The following is a 24133-nucleotide window of genomic DNA, read 5'->3' as shown; positions in this document are numbered from 1 at the left end:
TGTTCTTTTTCCAGTATTAGTGAAGCATGTAGTGTTTATTAGACAAAATTTTTTTCTTAAAAAAATTACTACTTTTGGGGGGTTGTTATTTTACAGCCAGTGGCATATTTGCATCCCAGGAGGAATATGTGGCTGTATTGCAAGACACTTGACTCTCCAAAAATGAAAAATGGAAAGAGTCCACACTCGGGAAAAACATAATTGTATTTAAAGGAAATATAACAGCCAAAACTTGCTTAATAAACAATAAAGATCTTATTGCTTCACAGATCGTTCCCCACACCTTGAACACTGCAATGAGAATACTGGACAGGTTTTGTTATGCAAAGGAGTAAGAAGACCTACTTAGGAGAGTTCTCAAAGTGTTTGGAAGATAGAAGCTCAGAAGAAAGCCAGATATTAACAGGTTATCAATGGGGCAGTGGACTAGTGGACTAAGCATTTTAGGAGCACATTCACCAGCAGCCAAACGACCAGGATTTAAAGCAAACAGAATCTGCATCATAGAATAAGACCTGGGCAGCACTCAATAGGTCAGGGTCTCATTAGAGAATGTTCTCTGGGATAAGATGATTCCCAGTAGTGGAAAATGAAGACATCTCATTGTATTGGTCTCAGTCTAAGACATCAAGGGGGTATGATAAGCGCAAAAATATGTAGAGAAAACAAGAATTAAAAAAATAATTCAAAAGTATCAAAAAAATTAAGATACTGGAACAAATGAGGAAAAAATCCTACCTTCAACTACTGATTTTTTTCTTTAGAGGTAAGAGACAAACTGGAACACACAATGAAAATTTCAAGCCCAAATCAAATTGCTCCCACTCCCCACCCCAGTAACAGAAGCTTACCCAAAAATACTGAATCAGCCACCAATTAATGACGACGAAGATGATGGACTTCCTGCAGGCAGATTATTCTAAAATTACCAACTAAGGACTTCTCTGCAAGTTCCCTTGATGATGATTACTGTTAACCAAAGCAGGATACTGGTCTAGCTGGACCAGAGATCTGTTCCCCTGCAGGAGACAGCTACTTTTCCTGCATTTCATAGACTAAGCATAAGAAAAATCAATCGTATCAGCTGCCTTACCCAGTCTAGGCATTCACACAACAACACCATGTATGTTGTCGGAGACGAGCATCAGAAAGACAGAGCTTGTTCAAAGCAGGAAATCCTACTCTGGGAAGATACAAGCTACAAGTCTTCAGCAGAAAAAGTGATATTTGAGCCACTCTGTGATCTTCCTAGTACCTCTGATGTGTGTTACAATCCATATTGTGAAAGGGATTAAACATCTAAAAAAGGATGTAAAGGCTGTTTAAATCCCATGTTAAACAAACAGCTGGATATGAATTTTAGTTTCAGAAAATGACAAATAAACAGACCAATAAATCACAGGCAGACTGGATACTCAAATTAACATGTTAAATGAGGAGCAGGTGTGAGATCTGTATTCAGTGGGAAATTACAATGACCCTGGAGTGGCTTAGATGTTAGAAGGAAACTGCTCCATGGTTACTAGGCAACACACATATGCTATTGTGCAGTGATTGTATAGAAAAGGTGATGGAGGACTCTTCCTCTCCTCAGACTCAGCCTGTGTCCTCTGCTCTGTAGAATCTCATTATAAAGGACCATTTTTCTTTATAAACAAAATGGATGCACTTGTTAAAAAAATGCAGAACAAAGAGCATTTCTTTTTCATGAGCTAATTTATTCCTATCACCAAGCAGGGGGGGTGGGTGGGAAGTCCTCAAAGAGTGAAGCTACCAAGAACTATTTCATCTGATGTTCCTGAATGACAAAATACCACCCTGCACCAAAAACAATCGCCCAACACTGAATGTTCTTGAGGCCCTGCTTTTCAGAAAGACTTCTCATTAGCTTTACTCAGAAAACAGTTTTGCACCTACAAAGCAGCGTAAACAGGGAAATAGATACATAGTCCTTTCCTGAAGTCAATTACACAGCCAAAACATGCTTTTCATTTTAAAGAGATGCAATTCCAGGGAACATGGTAATTTCTTTTAAAACCTGCCTGTTCTTCCACACTAGGCAAAAGGTAGCAATCCTCTGTGATCCACTCTTGTGAGCTATGCATAGAAGCATAAGTAACAGCAGTTTCACGTATTCCCTCTGGACTATGCGTGAAAATAGTTGGCTTAATTTTATATAATACATTCAGAGACACGTTTGAAATGACCTGGCAACACGCAACACTACTTGCTTTCATAATTAACTGTAATTTCTTTTCCTTCAGGAAAATTAAATAGAAACAGTCATACCACGTATCTGATTTGATACTGAAGCAGCTACTCTTTTAGCACGGCATAAAGTGCTCTGGTTTTAATCTTAGAAAATCCTGAAGGTCTTCTGCATTCTGCTGAATCCCTTCTGTGCTGCTGCTGCTGCTTTCTCCTGCTATACTACACACATTCACATGAGAACAAAGGGCCTCCAAAGGAAAGCAAATGAGAATGACTTTTCACATCAGTAAAATGTGTTTGGAAAAGAAAAGTAAATAATCAACAGTGATGATACTGTAACTCTTAAAAGCATTTCCAACATCTGGCTTTTTTTCCTTTGCTTGCTCATGGCTGGTGCTTGACTCACTCCCTGAAAAGCATCTTTTTACCCTCTTCCTTCAGGGGTAAGTCCCATCCAGAGCAGTGTCTAGTGGCACTGAGACTGATGCAAGGTTTGATTGTTTATACTATTATCGTGAACAGTAACAAAGTACACACCAACATATGGGCTATATGTATCTTCTGCTTTATTAACTTCAAAGAAACAAGGGGGATGGACACTCACCTTCGGCTTGGCTCTTGGTTTCAGCTGCTCTAACTTCTTTGCTGCAGCCTCAATTGATGCTGCAGCCCCTAATAGCTCTGTCTCCGCAATGACTGTTGGGTCTTCTGGATCCACCCACTCTGTCCCTGGAATTAATGGAGACGAAGACAATAACTTCAGTGCCACTGTGAGCTGCCATTCAAACAGGGTGACTTACAATCACACTTCAAGTGTCAAATACAGAATGCACACCATAGAAGGCTGATTTTAGTACCATAATGGCAAAAAACCCTCAAGTTTATGCCACTGAGAGTAAAATCTCAGTCAGAGTGAAAACAAGTATTTAGCAGGATTATTGTTATGAAAGTAACTTAATTAAGAACTGTGTAAGCAAAGCAGCTTCAAAAAGGGCTACTGTCCATACTAGGAGCAAAACTAGCTGTCACTCAACTTCCATTTATCGGAGCTCTTAAGATGGTTTCTAACTTGACCAAGTTGTAAGGTACATTGACAAGTCTGACAGCACAGTAAAGAGGACAAGAGAGAATCACCCACAGCACTTTCCAGAGTCTCCTTTTTGGCAGTGGTTAGAGATGAAGCTACTATTGACTGAAGAAAGAATGCTTTTGGCAATGTGTTTCTAACAGCAATGTAGAGAAGGCCAAAGCAGTTCCTGTAACTTATTTAAAGGTCAACTTTCTTTTTTGTGTTGTTTTTTGTTGTTGTTGTTGAGTTTTTGGCATTTCTCTTGGCTCAAAGAAAATTTGTAGGTTCACAAAATGAATACTTGACTGGAGGTGACCTCAGATTTTTAGAAGTTCTCAGTGCATTATTATTTTCAGTTTCATAATACTATTTTCTGGATGACAAGATGCGGAAAGCATCCATGTTCTGGATTGAGGGAAGCAATGAAACAGCCATGGAAAATCAGATGGAGAGAGAAAAGGAAACCAGAAAGAAAACTTCTAAGTTCATAACTACTGAGGGCAAGGGGAGGAAGTGGTGTCACAGATGGAAACAGAAAAGGATGTGAGGGAGTGTACACCAGGCAAAGAAAGAGTAAGCTAGAAAAAAAAAAAAAAAAAGACAAAGGAAAAAAATTAATCTCTTAAGGCCTTGTTAAAATTATTGAAACTGGATCAGAAAGTTTGGGTGAACCTAATATTAAAATATCCACTGAATACTATCAACTGAATCAACTTAATAACTAAACCTTATTAAGGAAGAGTGAATGGGGAGAAGAATACCGGCACTTTGCATCAGGAATAGCATAACCCATGTCTGATTTATCAAAGATCAAAGGAAATAACCTTGAACGCTTATGTATCAGTATTTCACAAGCCAAAGAATGAGAAAGTTTCTGCTATGGATGACCAAATCACAGGATAATACAAAATGACTGGCTCCTATATGTGATGTGCTGGGAGAAAGCTAGCGTACATGGTACTGTAATCCTAGTGAGCTACGCTTCATGCTGCTATTCCCTATATAATACGTATATATGCATTTTATATAAAATACCAAAATATTACCAAAGACAATTTCTCAGCCCAAATGGTGTACAAGATGAAGGAATTCTACATTGAACCCTAATATTGGCAGAAAAGCAGGAAAAAAAAAATTAATATTTTTGATACAGGCAGCATGTATAAACACAGTCAAACCCAAACTTGTAAAATATAGCAGTTCCTCTTCAAAAAAGGCATTTCACACAGGTGAAAACATTTACGTGCTATATTGGTTAGGAGACAGAATTTTATCATCACCTATAAATGAAAATTAGGAATGAAAATTGAGAATGGTTAAAAAACATTTTCATTTCCACAAAAAAGCTTCTAAAGTGAATGAAAAAAAAATCCCCCACAGGCAGTAAGTGAAAAAGGAAATTAAAAGTTCATTTTTATTTTAATGAATACGAATTAAAATGTAAAAAATACTGGAAATGAATAGATGTCTCCACAGGTGAGGACAGTAAAAAGACTTTAAAAACGCATTTAGGGAACAGAAAAAATTCTGATGTTGATGTGGCTTGTTAGCAAATGAAAACAGAAATTTCAAAACATAAGAGTTCAGAAAAAGCTCAAGAATTCAATAAATTTACCTGAGCAGGGAAAAAGCATAATGTAGATCACTGTTATATGAAACAGAGGAACTATATTAAGAAATAGAGGGGAAAAAACCCATAAGAAAATAATAAGGAATTCCCGTAGATGAAAAGTGTTTAGTCAGGATTCTTTTCAAAGGAATGTGTGCCGATAAAAGCAGGAAATAACTGAGGAAAACCTGAAGTGTACGTTACACAGAATATCAGAAAAATTAGTATATAGTGGTCTCGGGCCTAGCTTAGCAAAGACAGATTGAACAAATATGAATTTACTACAAGCCTTTGCTGTGAGGGGGGCAGAAATAAAAAAGTGATTACAACCCTTTATTCAAAATATTTTACTGCAGCTTTCTATTACCCATGAGATTAGAATGCTCATATGCCTTTCTGATAGCTGTGAAGATTTCTTTACACTAAAGTTGCCAGTAAATCTGGTAGTAGATGTACTCCAGCACTAATGCTCTAATATTCAATAACACCACCCTTAATATGTATTCGTCTCACTTAAAATGTAGAAAATTAGAACTGTCATCCTAAGAGTTCACATGCATCGCTGGATAGAAATTTTACCACGGAAGTCAGTATCTGAAAAAAAATATCACTCATCTTTTACAAGGACAGTGACTTTCTGCTAAGCAATGGAATTCATTGCGTATTTGAGTGCTGAATTTATATTTGTCCACAATAATTGTAAGAGTGCAGGAAATTCAATTCTAAGAGTTCAGGAAAACATCCAGATCACAATTTTTTGAATTGTTTCATTACCATACCTTGTCAGGGCAGGACCTAGACAGAGGACTGTAAACACTATAGACCTAAAACTGACATCATTGCTTGAAGCTGAGTATTAATGCAGTAAGATTTTGAAGTTGGAAAGCAACTATCACTGCAAAGCAAAGGATTTATTTTGACTGAACAAACATGAGTGTAAGCAAAGGAACCAGTCATCCAATTGCAATTCAGCCACCAGTTCAAGAGGAGCAATACTGTATTTTGTTTTCTGCTCCTGTGACTCGAGCGCTCCGCTCAATGGCTCTATCTGTAAAGGCCACACGATTTACAGATACTTCTGGCTGATCATATGAAGTGGGAGAGTTTACTGAGTTTAGACAAGTTTACCAACACTGTGAACAACTGAATACCAGCAGAGAAATTAAAAGAATGGAAGTAGGTGGTACCAAGACACCTGGAACATACTAAAAGGGCTTCTTTTTTTAGTTTTTGGTTTCATTTTAAACTACAAAAATGACAGATCATCATCTCTGGGGTAAAAAGCACACCATACTGGCAGCCATGCTGCCCAACTCGCCTTTCATTGCTTCTGCTGATTGGATGAGCTCTGTGACAGCACCAGCAACCCGCTTGGAGAAAGAGGCCAACTGATGCTTCAGTTCTGGAGTTGGTTTTTGAAGGATCTAGAGAAAAAGATAAAATGTAATAACACATATTAGCAACGATTCCAGAGAATGCTGGAACATTCCCAAGGTACACTAGTGAAAGATTTATTTTATACAACAATTGGCTGAGAGAAAACCTGAGTCCAGTGAGAAAAATACAACTGTCAATCTTTAGAAGCAAAAGCTTACACTGCAACGCTTGATACATCCTAGGAAAATGGCACTGCCTTGCATTTCTACAGGAATTTTCACTGAATTTCACTGAATTTTTTTAGAGTTGGAAGGGACCATATAGATCATCTAGTCCAACTCCCCTGCTGAAGCAGGATTGGAACTGACAATATTGTCTGGAAGTTTTCAGTACTAAAAGTAGGACAGAATTCTCCAAAACAGGGGTGTATGTGTGAGCACGTGGGAGGGCTATGCAGCTTTAGCACTCCATTCTCAGATATTATAGTCATTATACTTATGCATCAGGCTTAGTCTTTCTACACTGCTGGAGAGAAGCTGATTTTCTAGTATTAACAAACTGGTTGGTCACTATTTCTAAGAAATAGAATTACAGAGTTCTGCAAGCTAGCGCTAATTGTCTGTTCTGGAAAAAATCAGCAATGGTGAACACAATGGAAGTGCCAACCCTGGGCAAGACTCTTAAACAGAAGGGAAAGAGACACTTATGAGCTGAATTTGAAGTATTAAACTGTGCTTCTTCAAATGGAAAACAGTCAGATGTTCAGCCAGTGAGGCTGAAATTCTTCCTCTGAACAGGAACAACATTCGCATTTCTAATTACCATATTGTAAGGAGAAAAGAGATTAAGCTCTAGAAATTAATGTATACTCAAAAACTACTTCTGAGAGAAGAGTGACACACATAGAGAGAGATTTAGGAGCAAAACAAGAGGTTGAGTCTCGAAAGCCACATTCAGGTGTTCATTTTCTTAATGTTTTCAAAAACTCCCCCACAAAGCAGCTCTGAAAACAAGGTGCACATTAAAAATACATTTTATCTTTTTGTAAGCGTGTTTCCCATTTGCAGTCAAGTGTCTAACCCCTTACTTTGACAGAATAAACTAAATTGAATTAATTTCTTAACTTTGCCTGGTAAGAACTCTGCCACATAAGGAATTCTGTCTCACTGGAACTGCCATGTCAATGTATGGGTGGACTGGTCTCCCTCTTCCTAAGGATGATCTTTAGTCAACTAGCATCCATAGTAAACAGAAGTACAAGAATCGTCAATAGCTAATCAATCTGCAATGCTAACAAAACGTAACGACACAGTTATAACCAAGGTTTATACACTGCATAATCCCTTAGTATGGCAGAAACTGGGCATTCAGCATCTCAAGGGTTATTTTTCCACACAAGCAAATCTGTCCAAAAACACATGAATGTGGTCAGGATAGCAAAGTGACATTTCCTGCTCCAGCAATTGTGACACTAGTGCTACCTATGATAGTAGTGGCAATGTTGGAATTGGAACAAATGGATGCAAATTTTAAAACTAGGCTATTTACAAACTGCACTATTTTAAAGGCAATTTAAAACTCATAGCAGATTCTCATCCCCTGCAGAGACATGTAAAGGCATGGCATGAGAACAACAACAAAAGCTTCAGACTTCCCCTCAACTCAGCATGAATCAATACTGACTCAGACGGAACATACGACTGAGTAAGGAAGGTAAGGCGGTCTTTAACCTTGCTAAGAATATAACTGATAAGTTGTTTTATACAAATATGTGCATGCTCAACAGCTTTAATTAGTATGTTCCCACGCCCTACCCCTCACTAGGTGATTAGGAGAATATTCCTTTGAGCAATCAAGTCAGTTTTGTGCCACTTGCCCAATGCAAACTCTGCACAAGTCAATATACTGGCTTAAGAAATCTTAGATACTGCATCTAACTGTTGCATCTAAAAAGTATCATCTTCAAAGAAATATGGCTGCTGAATAATACTTCTATGTTTTGTGTATTTCAAAGAGTTAATATAAATGATTGGACAGGTTGTATTCTCAGTAGTAAAGCTGACTTGGATTTGCTAATCTGCAGTTAGTGGCTGCAAATTTCAGTTTGAGACTTTAATATGGCATCTAAAAGCCACTTAAAAGAAATCTCTGAGAGTCCATGAAGCTGATTTCTCATTTAAGTCACCCCCAGAAACTTCAATATCTCACCAAAGTTAGTTCAAACACCCATTATTGCTTTCTACAAATGTAATAGTAACAGAAGAACAATATATTATGTGATGATTATGTATGGTCAAGAAGCCAGCTGGTAGCAGAATTCATCAGTTTGGATGCGAGTGGAGAAGTTTTATGCAGAGCTTTGAGGGTGTCCTATCTGACATGAGTTGGAGAGCTCTTTGGGAGCCAGTGCTGGCTTGGGGCTTTGGGATGGCATTGAGTAAGCGCCTCTTATTTTCCTGGGATCAGGACTGCAAAAGGCATGCAAAAGAGCTTTTATAAAGATTACATTAACCTCTTTGGTCTGGGGGACAGGAGTGTGCCTAATGCATCTAATGCTTATAGTGGGATTAAAAGGATACTAATGTGTCTTATTTTGATTTCTTTGTCAGGAACCATTTTTAGGTCAGGATCTGTACTGCCTCCAGATCTGATCCACAATTCAGTCCCATTTAAATACTTACAGTCTTCCTTCTGTCTTGCAGCCTGAGCTGAAGTACTGAGTTTATTTTAGCTTGCTTTTCCTGAACAACAAAAATGTTCATAATCTTGTGACAAACTGAAAAAAAACTGTGTCGCTAGCAGCCACTATAGAAAACCATCAGAGAGAGTACTCTCCTTGGAAGGATCCAGTAGGTGCATGCAGATGACTCCTTACCAGGAGAACATGTTCCAAGAGTTCCAAGTATCCCAGGGTACATTCTGTTCCAAAGCGCAGGGCTCGCTCTCGAACTTCTTCGCTCACATCTGGGTGATATGATGCTTGCTGAGGAGGCAAAATAACATTAGTACCCCAAAACTGCTCCCACAAGAGAAGGCCCATGCAGAGAAGATAGGAGGAAGAGAGGGGAAGAGATCTTTCATAACGTGCAAATGACATTTGAGCTTGAGGGTCAGCTGTTTCTGTCGTAACAGTGTAAGCAAACTGTGCTGGAAGAGCAGCAGAGCTCCAGTTCTGAGAACGGCATTGGAACAAATTTTCCTTTTATCAGCACATCCTCCTGTCTGGGGGTGCATCAGCAGTCTCTCTTAGTGTCCTTCCTTAGGCACTGTCAGCACTAGCACTATTTCTTTCTGGCAGTTGAGAGCAAAGAGAAACCCTTGAAGAACCATCTGAAAATACAGAAGGATTTATGATTTCTTCTAATGAAAATATATCACTTGGAAAACATCTTGGGGCTGGAATATACTTGTGTATATACTGTTCTACAGTGCAAAGGTTATGCTATTGTGGCTCTTCTTTTACACTAATACCAACAAAAATAATAATTGTAAGTGTAGTTTTGCCACCCACAAATGGCCATTTACATGTTACAGGTTAGAAATATGCTAAACCCACTTTTTTATTGTAAGCCTGTACAGCCTACCATCAAGGAATGGCCATCTGGTTTAGAGATCAAAGCATTAGCTGGCCCCAGAAGACTTTGGTCAACCACCAGCCTGGTGTGTGTGTCAAATGGGGGTGTCTCACTTTTCCTTCTCCATTCCTGAAGATAAAGATAATAGTTTGTTCCTTATAGAAAGCTTTGCAAACGGCTGATAAGAAGTGCTATGGAAGTGCCAGGATATCCCTATTCTACATGAGGGAGACAAAACCCAACCCAACCAACCAACCCGCCACCCAAAAAAAGTGTGAGCTGCTTTTTGTTACCTGGTAACACATTGTATGTAGAGCTTATTAATGGCTCTAGATTTAACACAGCAATAGGCAGTGCTGGAACTGTCTGTTTAAATACAGAGAAGCAGCAGAGTGCTTCTTTGACTTCTTAAGGATTTCCACTAAGTATAATGTCTGACATCTGACATAAGCCTGACTAATTCAACCATTTTATTTTTAATAAAAAGTGAAAACTGCCGCCTCTTCAAGCTTTTTAGTTTCTAAAATAAACTTCTAGGGAACTTTTTTTTATTATTGAAGTGCTAGTTGTTGACAAGAGAAAATACCTAAAAATCTTAAAAATTAGCATTTCCTCTCTCAGAACAGCTCCTACCACCCCTGCAACCTCCTCTCTTCCATTGGGATGGGGGATTATGTTACTGCTCACTTATTTTGAGCCCTTCCTGCAACCCTCAGCATCCCGAGCAGGCGCTGTTGTCAGCTGGGCCTGGAGCTGGTCTATCGGCCCCCTCTACCGGGAAGTTCAAGATCAGCAGAGCATGGAAATGGCTCTCATAAGCCACCTTCATCTCTTCATCTTGTCAGCTAATGATCTGAAGGGAAAGGAGAGGGAAGGAAACAGGACAAGATCTTCCCAATCTTCAGCATACTCAAACATGCTCCAGAAGCCAAAAAAATCCAGAAGAGCTTAATTTTTAATTTTCAGTTAGGGCAGAAGGATACCTCAGTGTTTCATATGAATACATCGTAAGCACCCTAACCAATAATGCCTCTTCTGCACTTAAATATTGTTACATATGCAATTAGAGCAAAAAATCTGTAGGAGAGAAATATAAACTTTCTTTTATGCTTTGCATACATAGCCAAGACTGATATCAGAATATTTTGGGAGCGTTTTTAAGGTTCAATGAGTCTTAAAACAAATCATATACCTCACAGCAGACTAAACAGGTGATGAAGTCATTTTAGGAAGATATTTTTGTAACCCAGAAACATCCCAACAGAAATCTCACTACACCAGTTTGGACTCACAACAGAAATGTTTACTTTTCCAGACTTGCGCAGAGAGCCTGCCGAAGCATCTCTAACTGAAACATGTGTCCTAAGAACCAGAACACACATTTATTTCCTCACGTTGAGGCTTCTCTTCACTATCAGCCCCCATTTTCTCTTTACGTGCTTTCATAACAGTAAGGCTGCAAGCGCTACTCGACTCGAGTACTATGACTTCTAGCCCGTCAGCACTGATGAATAACTTGTGGAGGTAAAATGTACTGACATAGTACAAGTCAAAAAAATCAGTGCTGTTTGAAGAACCTGGAGAATTCACACAGTCCAACCTCCCTGCCTAGAGCTACATCAACACTGAATTCAGACCAGATCACTTAGGTCTTTGAAAACCTCCAAAGATGGAGATTTCATATCCTCATTAGGCCCCTGTCCCAATCCTTAATTAAACTCACAGTGGAATAATTGGAAGTTCCTATGTTTCATTTTTTGACCATTGTGTTTCATTCCCCTGCCATGCGCCTCAAGTAAATAGCCCTACACCGCCTCCTCTCAGCAATCTCCTGGTAGGTTTTAGAGGGTGCTGCGAGGTCCCCCCAAAGCCGTTTCTTCTCCAGGCTGAACAGGCAGGTCTTCATTGTCTCCTCAGAGCCTGTGCTCCAGCCCCAGCCGTCTGAGTGGGCTCTGCTGAGCTCATTCCAGCTTCAACAGTGCCTGCCTGCCTGCCTTCTTTCAGGGAGCCCAAAACTGGACACTGTATCCTAAATGCAGCCTAATGACTGCTGAGAAAAGGTGAAGAATCGTTTCCCTCAACCTACTGGCTATGTTATGATTTAAGTCATTACTCACTTTAATTATTTTCTATACTTTTGACGGACCTTTTGTATCTGTTTCCTTTCCAACAGCAATCATTAAAAACAGTGATATTGTGCTCAGGTTGGTTACTGCATAGTCATTATTTTATACAAATAGGTAATAAGGACAGAAATTGTTATTATCTTGGGGCCTGCCCTAACCTTCAGTAAATGTAATTACAGTGTTTCCACTGACTTTCATGGGAGTTGTCTTGGTTCATTATATCCCACAGTAATCAACCTCATTGTCTTTTGAAATGGCATCTACTTATAAACATAGAATTAATAATGAGCACTGTAAATTCAGGTATAGCAGAACCAGCGCAAGCACATATATAACTGCTAATAGTCAAACCCTTTATGCTACTTGCCTTAGGCAGCTGGCAATGAAATAGAACTTAAATTTAAATTCCTGACACCGGGGAAGTCTGAGCTATGTTCTATACAATTATATCATAGATCATACACATGCACTTTGGTCTTAGCCGAAAGAACGTTAAAATCTGATTATTTGTCAGTGCTTATTGCACAGATGAGCTTAATCACACTGGAAACCCCTCCAGTATTTGTCAAATATCACAAACCCCAAGTTGCACTGCACAGCTTTTACAGCAGAGTGAGACTAAGACTGATGGTTCCTACCCCTAAAATTCAAGGAATGTGGCTTATCATTGAAATGCCATTTCATGTAATCAAATTGTACGGTACAAACCGTATATTTAAAAGCTTTAAGTGACCTGACTATTTTGTCATACATTTTAGGTCATGCATTAAATTAGTAACTTGAAGACTTTTACCCCTGTTTGCACAAGAACCACTCCTGATTTTAGGACAGGTAGACAAGATAAAACTAGATCTTACTCCTTGTCAGTGTATCATTACAGGTAAGTAAAATGATTTCCAGCCATCTTCCTTCTGCAGATTGCTTTTTTAGTGTCGGTAATTCCCTGGGAGATCCCGAATGCTTTTCCAGCATCCCAGACCTCCATTGTTCAGTTTGCAGGAAGTTTCATCCTGTCGGTTGCCTGCAATGCACGAACTCTGAAATCATTAAGTTAACTGGGACCAAATGTAAACATAAAAAAAAGAATGTTCATAATTAAATGTTCAAAATCCTGTATTGGGCTGCATATTGTATATGTGAGTGTGTTTATAACATTCTTTTCCTGAGACTTTGCTGCCTGTTTGGAGAGACTGAAACAAAAATGTGTCTGAACTAGCCACTTCCAAAAGACAAAGGATGTTTAGCACATCTCAGCACCTGAATTCAAGCCTGAATTGACTTATCAGAACGTTGCACAACTGTGAACTGTTCTTAGCCTTCCTTAGAAGTTTCAATTAACTGGATTGTACCTAAGACTTATCAGGCTACAGTAGTTCTCATGTAAGTAGCACAGTAGTTTAATTTTCCCATGCAAATCAGAGCTGCTTTGTTTGGTTGACCTTCTGGTTATGTTTATGAAGTGGAGAGGACAGAATCAAAATTTGAAGGATGTGAAGTGATCAAGAACTGTCAGACACTAAAAACCCTGTCAGAAAACCAAGAGAAAATAAAGTTTCATTTGATGGTTTTGTATAAATCCAGTTCTAAATTATGTTAGAACTTGCAGTTTTGTATGAGGATCATTTTAAAGACAAAATTACCCCATCCATCTGGGCAGTATTAAGATGAAAATTTATCTGGGACTGATATAGGCAGTTAGGATTTCACCGAATACTGAAAATCAGACACCTCACAGAGAGCACCCGTCATCTTCCATACGCATAAAGGCAAAAGTAAAGAAAAATAGTTTACAGGCAAAGGCATTTTTGTGTTACTACTGAGGACCAAAAGAAATGAGATCTTTATAATCCTTTTTTATTATTATTATTATTTATGCTTAGATCTTTTTTATCATTAGAACAAAGCCAAATGGGTTAATAGCCATTTATGTGACACATACCTTCCCCCCAGGTTTGCAGGTCAGTTTTTGAAAGTTGTCTAGATCAAGTGAGTGGAGAAAACAGGGTACCAGCATTTTTAGTGCAAAGGCAAAAACAGATTTTGAAAAGCACAGAAGAAAGTGAGCAAACCAACAGGTCTGGTTTGGAGGAAAAGGACTACTAAAAATAGACCCGAGTGATTCCTTTTGTCATTCCTTTCACTGTTCCTAGAAATATTGAAATTGTATTTGTGACCATTGGATTATTTGTATATTCTACTACTTGCACAGATTATTTGTCTTCCAGTTTAATAGGAGACTGACAACTAGGAATTCTCAGGTCAAATAAAACTTCTCATTTTCACAGAAAGAAAAATAGTCAGTATTAGTGCTGCTTTTTTGTGCATAGCACAGAAAAAGCTTTTCGAGAGCCATTCCCTTAAAATCATCATAACCATTAACTTTCTCATTTGAAAAGTAAAGCATTAATACAAAGAAACTGAGCAGAAACTGTGACATTCAAGGGACCTAGAGGCACACACACAAAATAAAATCAGTCTTAAGCAAGGAAGTATATCTTTACCTTACAAGCTGTTAGCATGTCAGCTACTGCTTTGCGGCTCAGATTTGCTGTAGCAATCACATCCTCCTGTCTGCATGAGTTCCCAGCTGCAACAGCTTTGGCAGTTGCCATGGTGATTCCTTTCGTCATCCGGATTGATTCTTCAGGTGATGATGTCTTTTCTGGAACCTCGTTTGACTGAAACACCTAAAAGTGAAACCAGAAGGAAAGCCTGATACCATTCAAGTCAAAGCAGAACAGCCATGAGAAAGAGACAGCAACTGGAAGCAGCTTTCAAACAGCAGGAAATTAGAAACATATTTGGAGCACTTGAATATCATTCTTCCTTGTCATGAGCCTGCTCCTGATAAGCCTCCTCACCTACAGGCAGCGGAGAGAAACACTAAGGTCAGGGAAGCACACAAAAACGGGTTAACCCATTCATCTCATCTGCCATTTAACTACCTGGATGACAGTTTGTTACAGACAGCTGTTCAGAGTCTTACAGGATCAAAATAATTACTATTCCTTTAATTCTTTTTTCATCCTGTCTGCTGCTTAGGCTGGTGTGCTCACATGAGAAGATCCTTCCCCTGCAAAGGCTGGGCCCTACCATGCCCCTGTGGTCAGCACAGTGCAGGACACACTGAAAACATCACTAAAATATTCAAAAATTGGAGATGGAGCATTGTCTCTTATACTATACTTAGTCTCCCTTAGAAACCTAAAGACATAATTTTGCAGGGTGAACTGTGTGAAAATGGTTCAAATTATCTGGCAGTACATACTACTCTGATGAATACTAGAATAAATGAACTGTGGTAAGATGTGGGTAGTGAGAGCTGGGTAACCTTACTTCGACCTTGTATTTCCTTTTCCCAAGCTTTAGTCTTATTTGCTTGCTGTTCTTTTACTGTGCGGGGGCAATTCGGAGTGCACAATTAACCAGGAGAGCTTTCTTGACTACACACAGTGCAACCTAAGCAGGCTAGTGGTTACAGAATGCAAATGTCTGGACAAAAATAAGCCTGGTTATCCCATGCTCCTCTTGACCCTCTCCTAGTACTCCACTTTTCTCCCCATGACAGAGATGACACCACCACAGACATGTTCTTTAGCAATGCTGACAAAAGGAAAAGGCAGAGAAGGCACATTTCAAAGCTATACCAATCAGATTGAGAAAGCAGATGTGATAATGCACAATCCTTCAACGGTAGACCTGGACAGGTTTTTTAAATCAGTTATGGGGAGGAATGTAACTTAGCCAGGCCTTCATGAGGATACACAATAGTAACATGCACCCAGGTACCAAATCAGGAGTTTTTACCACTACAGACACTGTATGAACTCCCAAAAACTATATACAGATATTTAAGAAAAATAACAAAACCCAACCTGAAATAAACAAGAGTTATTTCTTCATTACAACAGCAGTGCTCACACGATGAAAAACAGATGCACTTGTAATGCTCTAGTGTACTGTAGTGCAATAGTGCTCTTATGGAGAGCACTTGATAAGGCAAAACAGTGCCAGTGCAGTTATGGTGTAAGAATTGCTAATCCACAGACTACACAACAAAATATTTTCTGCTTGAAGCTGTGTCTATAGTTTTTTTATAAAAATGGACTGTAAGTAAAGAAAGGAAAAAATCAGGCTTCTTCACAAACACACTTGTATCAATTTATGTCACTGACTAGTATACTAGTAAAAAACAAAGTAACTGAAAGCTGCAGCTGGAGGTTATACTTTTATATCTCAAAGAGGAAAGAAAACAATAGCCATGGTCTAACACCTAATTTGGGAGACAATTCCATGCTACTGTTAATTTCTGCTCAGAGTATCAGACAGGGGGCTGTGTATCACTGGTAGTACCATTTTATAATAAAGGAAAAATAGAAACAAGATGAAACTCCAGGTGCAATATGGTTATGATGCTGAGGAGACATTACCAAAACCAGGACCAAAAAAAAAAAGTGTATAGCATTGGACTCAGAAAAGAGTATCTGTAGTGAAAGCTTAACATCTAAAGAAGCAGCTGCTTCCAGATATGTACATAACAGTAGCCTCTCAAATCTCAAAGTGGAGACTGGTAACGTCTGGAAGCAGATAGGCTGAAGTGCCATTGTAATCGTACTTTCAGAGGTGATTTGCAACAGGTAGAGACAACCAAAGTGTACCCAATGCACTGCGAGGCAGCAAGGCACAGACTGAGGCGGCAGGGCTGGGCCTGGACAGGCTGGTTTGAGTATAAGAGCATACTTTCAAAGACTGCCACGTATGGCTATTTTGTTCTGTACCGTGAGTTCCTGTTTGATGTACTCAATTGTGGCCTCAAGAGCTCTTGTCCCTCGAGTAGCTTCATCTTCTACTGCTTTAACAGTCTTCAAAAGCGATGTGACATTTGTGACCATCACCTGAGAGAGAGAGGAAGACAAAAATTGGTGATTCCTCCCTCCCATTTTTGAGAGACAGCAGGGCACGAAGCAAGACAAATGAAGCTGGTAGCGTTATTATTTCTAACAGGGCCTAAAAGACTTAATGAACTGTGCTTGTTATGGGAGTAAATACCAGCTCTCCTGTTGGCCACTTTCTGAAAGCTCCCTGCGAGTTGCAAAAACGTAGCACAACTAACTGCAGAGCGATACCACGTTAAGCGTGAGTGTTCTGGCAAAAATTTACAAAAAAATGGAAGGTCCACAACATTTCCAGGGTAAGTCTCTTATACAGATTGATTATGTTACTGTCTTTTCTTCCCACACATTTTATACTGCAAATTTAAAGAGACGCGAACACAGGTATGGTATTTATTTTTGAAATTTACCCAGCACATTCTCTGCAATCAGATAAACCCCAGGTTAATCAGCAGCTGAACGCCAACCTCAAGCCCAAATGGGGATTATAGAATCAGTGTTACTGTTCCCGTTACAAACCCAATAGTCCTGCTGCAGAATAACCCCATCGTCACTGTAATAACTACAGCTTTCCTACACCCCAGTATGTTGAGGTAGAAATGATAGCTACAATGAAAAAAGAAGAGACAGAAAGGCCAGCTTCTTGACAATTATGACTTAAAATATAGAGAGCTCTTCACAGCAAGAAGAGCCAAGAAGCCACTTCTCTTGACTACATAGGTCATTTTCAAGCAGAGCCTCAACAGTACTGTTTTCCTGTGCTCTGGAAGGAAGAGGCACAGGTCTTACAGGTAAGCAACAGACATGAGTGTGAGAAGAGCATCCAGCCAAGCAAGAAGCTGCCATGACACTCTCATAATGTGAAAGCAGAAGTAATATTGCCTAAATCTCTACATCTGGAAATACTTTGCATACACAAAGCCATGAGATCTTTGTGAGGCAAATGTCATAACACATCTCAGGTGCAGGGAAAATAAAGCACAAGGACATCATAGGTATGGTGTAATCTGTGCGAGCTTTGAGCTTTTTGATACCTATGTACCTCCTGGAAAGATCTAGAAGAGACGGATCAGAAATCCATAATATTCTACTGTAGAATTATTGGAGGTGGGTTTTTTTTGTCTTTCCTCCCTCTCTCCCCTTCTCTCCCCTTCCCTGCGCTGCAAGGTCTAAGTAAAGAGGCCGTGCGCTTATCCTGAACACATCCCACTGTTAAGAACATAGCATTTAGACACCATTTGATGCTGGATAAATTTTACTCTATAACATTATTAAAGGAGAATCTGCACTCAGATCACAGGCTTGCAAAAAAAAAGAAGTTTGTCTTCAGAAAAATTACAGTTCTTTCATCAAAACCACAGAAGTCATCTGACGGCCTGCAAAACCTGATAGCTTCATGAAAACTCAATAGTCTTAATTTTCTGTACTGTCCTAGGATGATAATGAAGCAGATAAAGAGATGAGATTTCAGGCAACCAGAAATTGTTGAAATCCAAGCTTCGTGTGTCTATCAAGTGTGATTGCATAGATACTTTCAAACAAAACGTAAGAATAAGATTTTTACCTTGGCAGCACCTTTCAGCTGGTACATGGACGGATCATCTGCTGGTTTGCTGGCAGCTCCTTTGGTAGCACCAATAAGATCAGACAGGGCCTTCGCAACATCCTTGATAGCATTGATCAGGACAACCTATAGGAATGAGAAATAGCCATAAGACTCAGGCAAGAAACGGTAGCCTGGAGGAGGGCATGATTTTCAGAACACAGCAAAAAAAACCAAACTTGGCCTTAAAGTCATGAATCCTAAGTAAAATCTAGAGATATTGTCTCCTAAACCCAATGTCAAAAGACAGACAGTACAACCGGCTTGTTAATAATTTTAGAGTATTATTGCAATAGTTCTCTCCTCCAAATACTTCTCCTTTGCCCTTTACACTAGTAGAAAATCAGATGTTTTAAGCATCTTGCTGGAATTCAGAAGAGTTAATTTTAAGGAAAATATTGAAAGATGCATGGAAAATGAGAAAGCTCAGGAAAAAAAAAGATGTAAAGATGTGGAACAATCACTTCTCAATAAGTGTATTTCTGTAGGATTAAAAATAATAATAAAACAGCCTCATTCTTTCTTGTTTGTAGTTCACTGTAACTAACATAGAAGTGAGGTCCTTGTTTTTCCTGAAAGTTTATTTAGCTTTTGGTAGCTCAGAAGCTCTTTCACCATGGAAATAAGAACAGAACCTGAGACACTGGACAGACTGATGCAATTCTTTGTTGTCCAACTGCCCACGTTGTACAGCAACTTGCAGTGTGAGACAACTAAAACTCTGCTGAACCTGGTAAAGTAAGTTATGCTATGGAAAAATGTTGCGACAATATCGTGTGCTAAAGGTATTAGAAATGCTCCATTTAGGACACATGATTCACCTACGATGTGTGATAAATGTTTTGCAAATGTTGCTAGTTTATGGAAATCCTTCTCTTAAAAAAAAAAAAAAAGAAAAAGAAAAAAAAATGTGCTTCCAGTAGCATTTTCCTAGAGAAGAACATCTTGGAAGTTTAGTCCATCATACAGACCATGCAAAACAGAACACACATCCCTTTCAAAGCATTATGTAAATGAGCAGGCTTTTTCAGACTAATTAGGTACCACCACAAGCACACCTGCAATAGGCTTTCCAACCTCTATTTCACAAAGATCCAAACAAACAACTGAAGAAATATTTGAGATTATCTAAATTGAAGGCTGAAGTTACTGACTTAAATGAAACCAACTCAGATATAGCTAAGGAATGGCAAGAGCTTATGAGGCTACACAAGTACCACACAGTGCACAGCCCAGTTGTAAGCTGGGTAAGTAGCTTCAGAACAAAATTGGGATGTCAGAGGTCCAATCACAACTCAGCAGTAAGTGAGACAAATACTTTGCCAAAAGCATCCCAGCTGGAACGCACCCATGAAATAAAAGAATTATACAAAGGCCCATCTAGTTCCACTCAATGCTTTAACCTCTTGATTGTGTTCTAAAAAAAAGAAAACCCAGAGAAGTCCCAGAAAAAATGAACCCTATAGTGTTGCTTAAAAGCAGAAGTCCCGCAGTCTTATCAACTGAAAACTGTCTCTGGTCTCTTTAAGAGTATCAGAAAAATAGTAAAACATCTCACCTGTGTTTCAGGATCATCTGATCCCAAGCTAGCCGCTCCCAGTTTCACTACCTCAGCAAGCTGGGTGATGGTGTTAGCTGATGACTGAGCTGCTTGGGCCAGTTTATCCTGACTCGAGGCAGCACCAGAAACCAACAATTTTGTATCTTCAACTAAAGCTTTTGCTGTTTTCAAGATATTTTCCCTGTAGCAAAAAAAAAGAGGAAGCAGGAAAGGAAGTGGAAAAGGAGAAGAGGAAAAAAACGTGTTTTTCAATGTTATGGTGACTAACAGCTACATAAAAGAGCTGATGTAAGTCATCGTGCCAGTGTCCGCTCATGATAATATACCACAGACCTGGTTGCAATTAAAAAAAGTAAATAGACCAAATAACTATTAAACCAGTAGCATCATATTTTGGGTTAGATGCAAGACAGTTTATTAAAATAACCCCATCTTGAAAAGAAATGAGGTAGGGCAGTAGCAGGAGAGAGCATTGCATTTTAACACCAAAAGAAAATATGGCCGTGCCATGAGGAAAGTAACAGCTGTAAAGCCTCCATTTTAATCAGCAGTAAGGAAACTAAAATAATTATTTGTGAGGAAGGCAGTAGCAAGAATGGCAAAAGGAAGAGAGAGTGTGTTCTAGTCAGGGTTCCCCCCACCATATACATGCTTTGACATGTCAGGACAACATTTGGGTAAAAGAAGAAACCATTTTGAGTATGCACTTCACAAACAAGTCAAGAGACTGAGAACTAGAACTATATTCATGTAAAATGTCAGCCTGGAGATTAATGACACTTGTATGAAAATCCCTGACTTTCAGTCTGCAGAATGGCGGCAGCTTACACACCATTGTGTCCTTCCTCTTTCTGGAGGAACTGACAAGGCAGGGAAATAAATGCTGGCCACGTAACTGTCACGTAGGCCAACTAGGCTGTGAAGCAGTAAGTCAGTGTCTTGGCTGTGAAGCCCTGGGTTTTACTGCAAAGGAAGTAACAGTCAGATGCTGCAAATCTATTAATGTTATGAAAAATGCTGTGGGATTATTTTGTTGCAGATGTTACTTGAACGGAAAATGGGCTTATCTCTGCCAAAGAGGAAAATGCGTGGCAAAGCTGTGCCGTTTCCATCACTGCTGTCTACAACAGCATTAGCCATAAGCATGATTTAGCAAGATAAACAGCCAGACAGTCAAGAACAGCTGTTGGAAAAACGTATATAGAAGATTCCTCTTTAATGTCACAGACAGCTAAGTTTCGCTACTGGAATAACAGCAATGAGATGGCTTGAATAAAAACAAAAGAAAGCCAAACCAGTGCTACAGTTGTGGTCTTCTGTTGGAAGTGGTCTCAGATGTTCCCCAGTTTTTTAAAATTCTTTCCTCACAGAGATAACCAAAGTGAAGTTTGCTGTCACCTATCAATATCCCAATTTTCCCATTTCTCTTCTCACTCCACTGCCTCATTAAGTTCCATTCAAGGCAATCTAGAAAGGTAAAAATTTATCTCCACATGCCAGTCATTTCTGCCACTTCCACTGTTCCCCTGCGTATGCGCTCTTCCATCTTTTTCAGTTACACTGACCTGTGGTCTGCAAATGATTCGTTGTTCTCAGCATTAAGGGTTCCAGCGGTAGCAAACATGATAGTGGTGTCTAGATCTGCAATTATCCCAGACACGGCACTGGCCGCAGTAATACAGGCTTGTGTGCCTTTGTTTCCTGCTTGAAGGGCAGATAAAACTAAGGAGACCTGGAAACAACATAACACAACACGGCGGTCACATTGGAAAGCCTCTTTATGGGACGCTGAGTTAAGTGAGCTCCTTAGCACAACTGGAATCAACAATGGAAATTCATTCCACGGTGTTATTTTGCAAACTTTAATAAACGTCTCCTTCCCCTTTCCCTTATTTGCTCTCTCTGTGCAGCAGTCATTGTGACGACTAAAGATTGTCTCAAATTAAAGGGGATTTCAGCTAGGGAGTCCACTGTTCAGACAGCATGAAGAGATCTGTTCATTACAGGATGAAACACATCACTTAAAACTTCCTTGAAATACAGCCAGAGGTAATGCAGCGAACTCCTGCCAGGATAAATGCCAGAGCCAAGAGATACTGCTTTTTCCCCTAACATGCAAATAAACACCATCCTCAAGCACGCCAGGAGTCACATTCAATACAGAGATAGACACTGTAACATCAGAGAAATAGAAAGCATAGCCCCTCTGAATCCAGATACTAAATACTGTTATATTTACAGAAAATTATAGAAATACAATATATGGGTTTATATCTAACAACATTTTTGATCACCAAAAAAGCTAGAGATCTCCATTTCATCTAATTAACATTGCACTTACAAAGCTCTGCAGCTGGGATGCTGTTTTCACACCCTAGTATGGTCCTAAACTCTGCTTTTGAGAGAAAGTCTCCACATCTGGGGATAGGTCTACTGACTTCTGATACTACAAGTCCTTCCTGAGGTTCTGCTCAGGATCAAAGTTATCCACGAACAGGCTGTCCCTGTGATTCATTATTACTCTCCTTATCAGCTTTAGCTCTTCTGATAAGATACTGCCTACCCTTGCCTAAATTTGGAATTGCTGATACTTCTGGGGCACGACACGCTGGAAAATTTGTACAGCTGAGAGCACACTAACACAGGCTGAAGAAGTGATGCTTGGTGACATCTAAAAGTGACTGACATTTGACTCTCAATGTTTGTGCCTGACAAAAGGAGAGAGAGGCTGTCATAAAGGTTCACCAAATCCGAGCTAGCCAGGCCATCTTGTTTGACGTTTCCAAGACCAGGACACACCAGAGAGCGTGAAGATGCAGTTCTAGTCTTAACTGGCCCAGTCTTAAAAGGAGAGGACATTACTACATGAAATCATTGGTCATCAACCAGCCTCATTTGAGTAACTGTGGCCATCCATGTGGACTTTGTATTTCCAAGGGAGCACCTCATAAGGCACAAGTGCCCTCTCATGTCTTCGGGATTAGTATTGGACTAGTTTCCCTCTGGTATGAGGCTGAAGTTCTATTATGAGACATGAGCAAGGGCTAATCATGGGCTAATCTAATACAGGAACTCCATGGAACACTTGAAAGAAAAGTAAAAATTGAGCGTAATTCAGCCAATATTGTACTATAATGGGAAGTTTTAAAAAAACAATAAAAATTTCCTGAACTCAAACAATCTGAGTGGCTTACTCCCTGGGGAAGCTCAGCAGACAAACATAGGGCAACACAGGGGTTGTCTTACCTTTTCTGTGACAGCACGAGCACATTCTATCAACTCCCTTTTGGTGTAGCTGTCTGTAGGGCAGATCTGGAGAGCTCCAGCTTTTTGCACAAGAAAGATACAGCCATGGCCAAGTTCTTGCACCCGAGTCCTGATCTGGAACCCTATCTAGATGGTAAAGGAGGTACAGGGAAACAAAGGAAGCAAGAGCAAAGTGAATAAATAAATGTCATGTTGCTGCATTGTGTCAACACAAATGGAAACACGTTCACTCTGGTGAATCTTTATTCCCAATATTCCGCCCATCGCTATACTCTCTGCAGAGATCAGAAAAAAAGGACAGATGTAACACAATCTGCTCATGTAGCGCAACACTATAAAAGGCTTAACTGATGAAACAGGAGCACTAGTGAACCAGACCCCGGGAAAGAGAAGGCATAAGGCGTGTACCCAGGTCAAGCACATGTAATTCAAGCACACACAACCACATTCAGATAACTCTACCTCATCTCCCAGAACTGTACCATCAGCGTGAGCTGTATTGAAGGTAAATATGATGGGTAAAAATGACACATTTACTCTACACTGCTGAAACTGGGTCAAAAAGTATATGACTCTCTTTGGTTTTTAATCTTGCAGAGAGTCTCAGCTCTCCAGAACTGACCACATACATGCGAAGCACTGAAATGTGGAAAATCCTGCCCTCTCCACTTCTGATTTATTAATAATCCTACAGCATAAGCTGCAAGGTCCCTGTTTAGAAACATGTGATAGCTTTAGTACCTGCAAGTACTGAGGCATAGAGGTGTGTATTGGGATTAATAAATAAGCAGGAATCACAGCCATTAGTATCACAAATGGAATTATTTCAACTTCAGGCAGAAA

At 39.5% G+C, this 24133-nt stretch overlaps 1 protein-coding gene across 1 annotated transcript in view; it reads right to left on the bottom strand.

The window, feature by feature from the left end:
* The window catches only part of TLN2 (talin 2), a 190969-nt gene that overhangs the window by 14772 nt on the left and 152064 nt on the right, over positions 1-24133 (bottom strand). The window contains exons 46-54 of the mRNA XM_074155555.1: positions 23270-23416; positions 21589-21755; positions 20021-20204; positions 18424-18549; positions 16746-16862; positions 14469-14654; positions 9142-9249; positions 6208-6313; positions 2816-2940 (exon numbers count right to left, since the gene is read on the bottom strand). Of these exons, the coding sequence (XP_074011656.1) occupies positions 2816-2940; positions 6208-6313; positions 9142-9249; positions 14469-14654; positions 16746-16862; positions 18424-18549; positions 20021-20204; positions 21589-21755; positions 23270-23416 (1266 nt within the window). The remainder of the gene's footprint in view (positions 1-2815; positions 2941-6207; positions 6314-9141; positions 9250-14468; positions 14655-16745; positions 16863-18423; positions 18550-20020; positions 20205-21588; positions 21756-23269; positions 23417-24133) is intronic.

This window comes from Numenius arquata, chromosome 11 (genome assembly GCF_964106895.1).
Source record: "Numenius arquata chromosome 11, bNumArq3.hap1.1, whole genome shotgun sequence".
NCBI classification, from domain to species: Eukaryota; Metazoa; Chordata; class Aves; order Charadriiformes; family Scolopacidae; genus Numenius; species Numenius arquata.
This window is presented reverse-complemented; position numbering and strand designations above follow the sequence as displayed.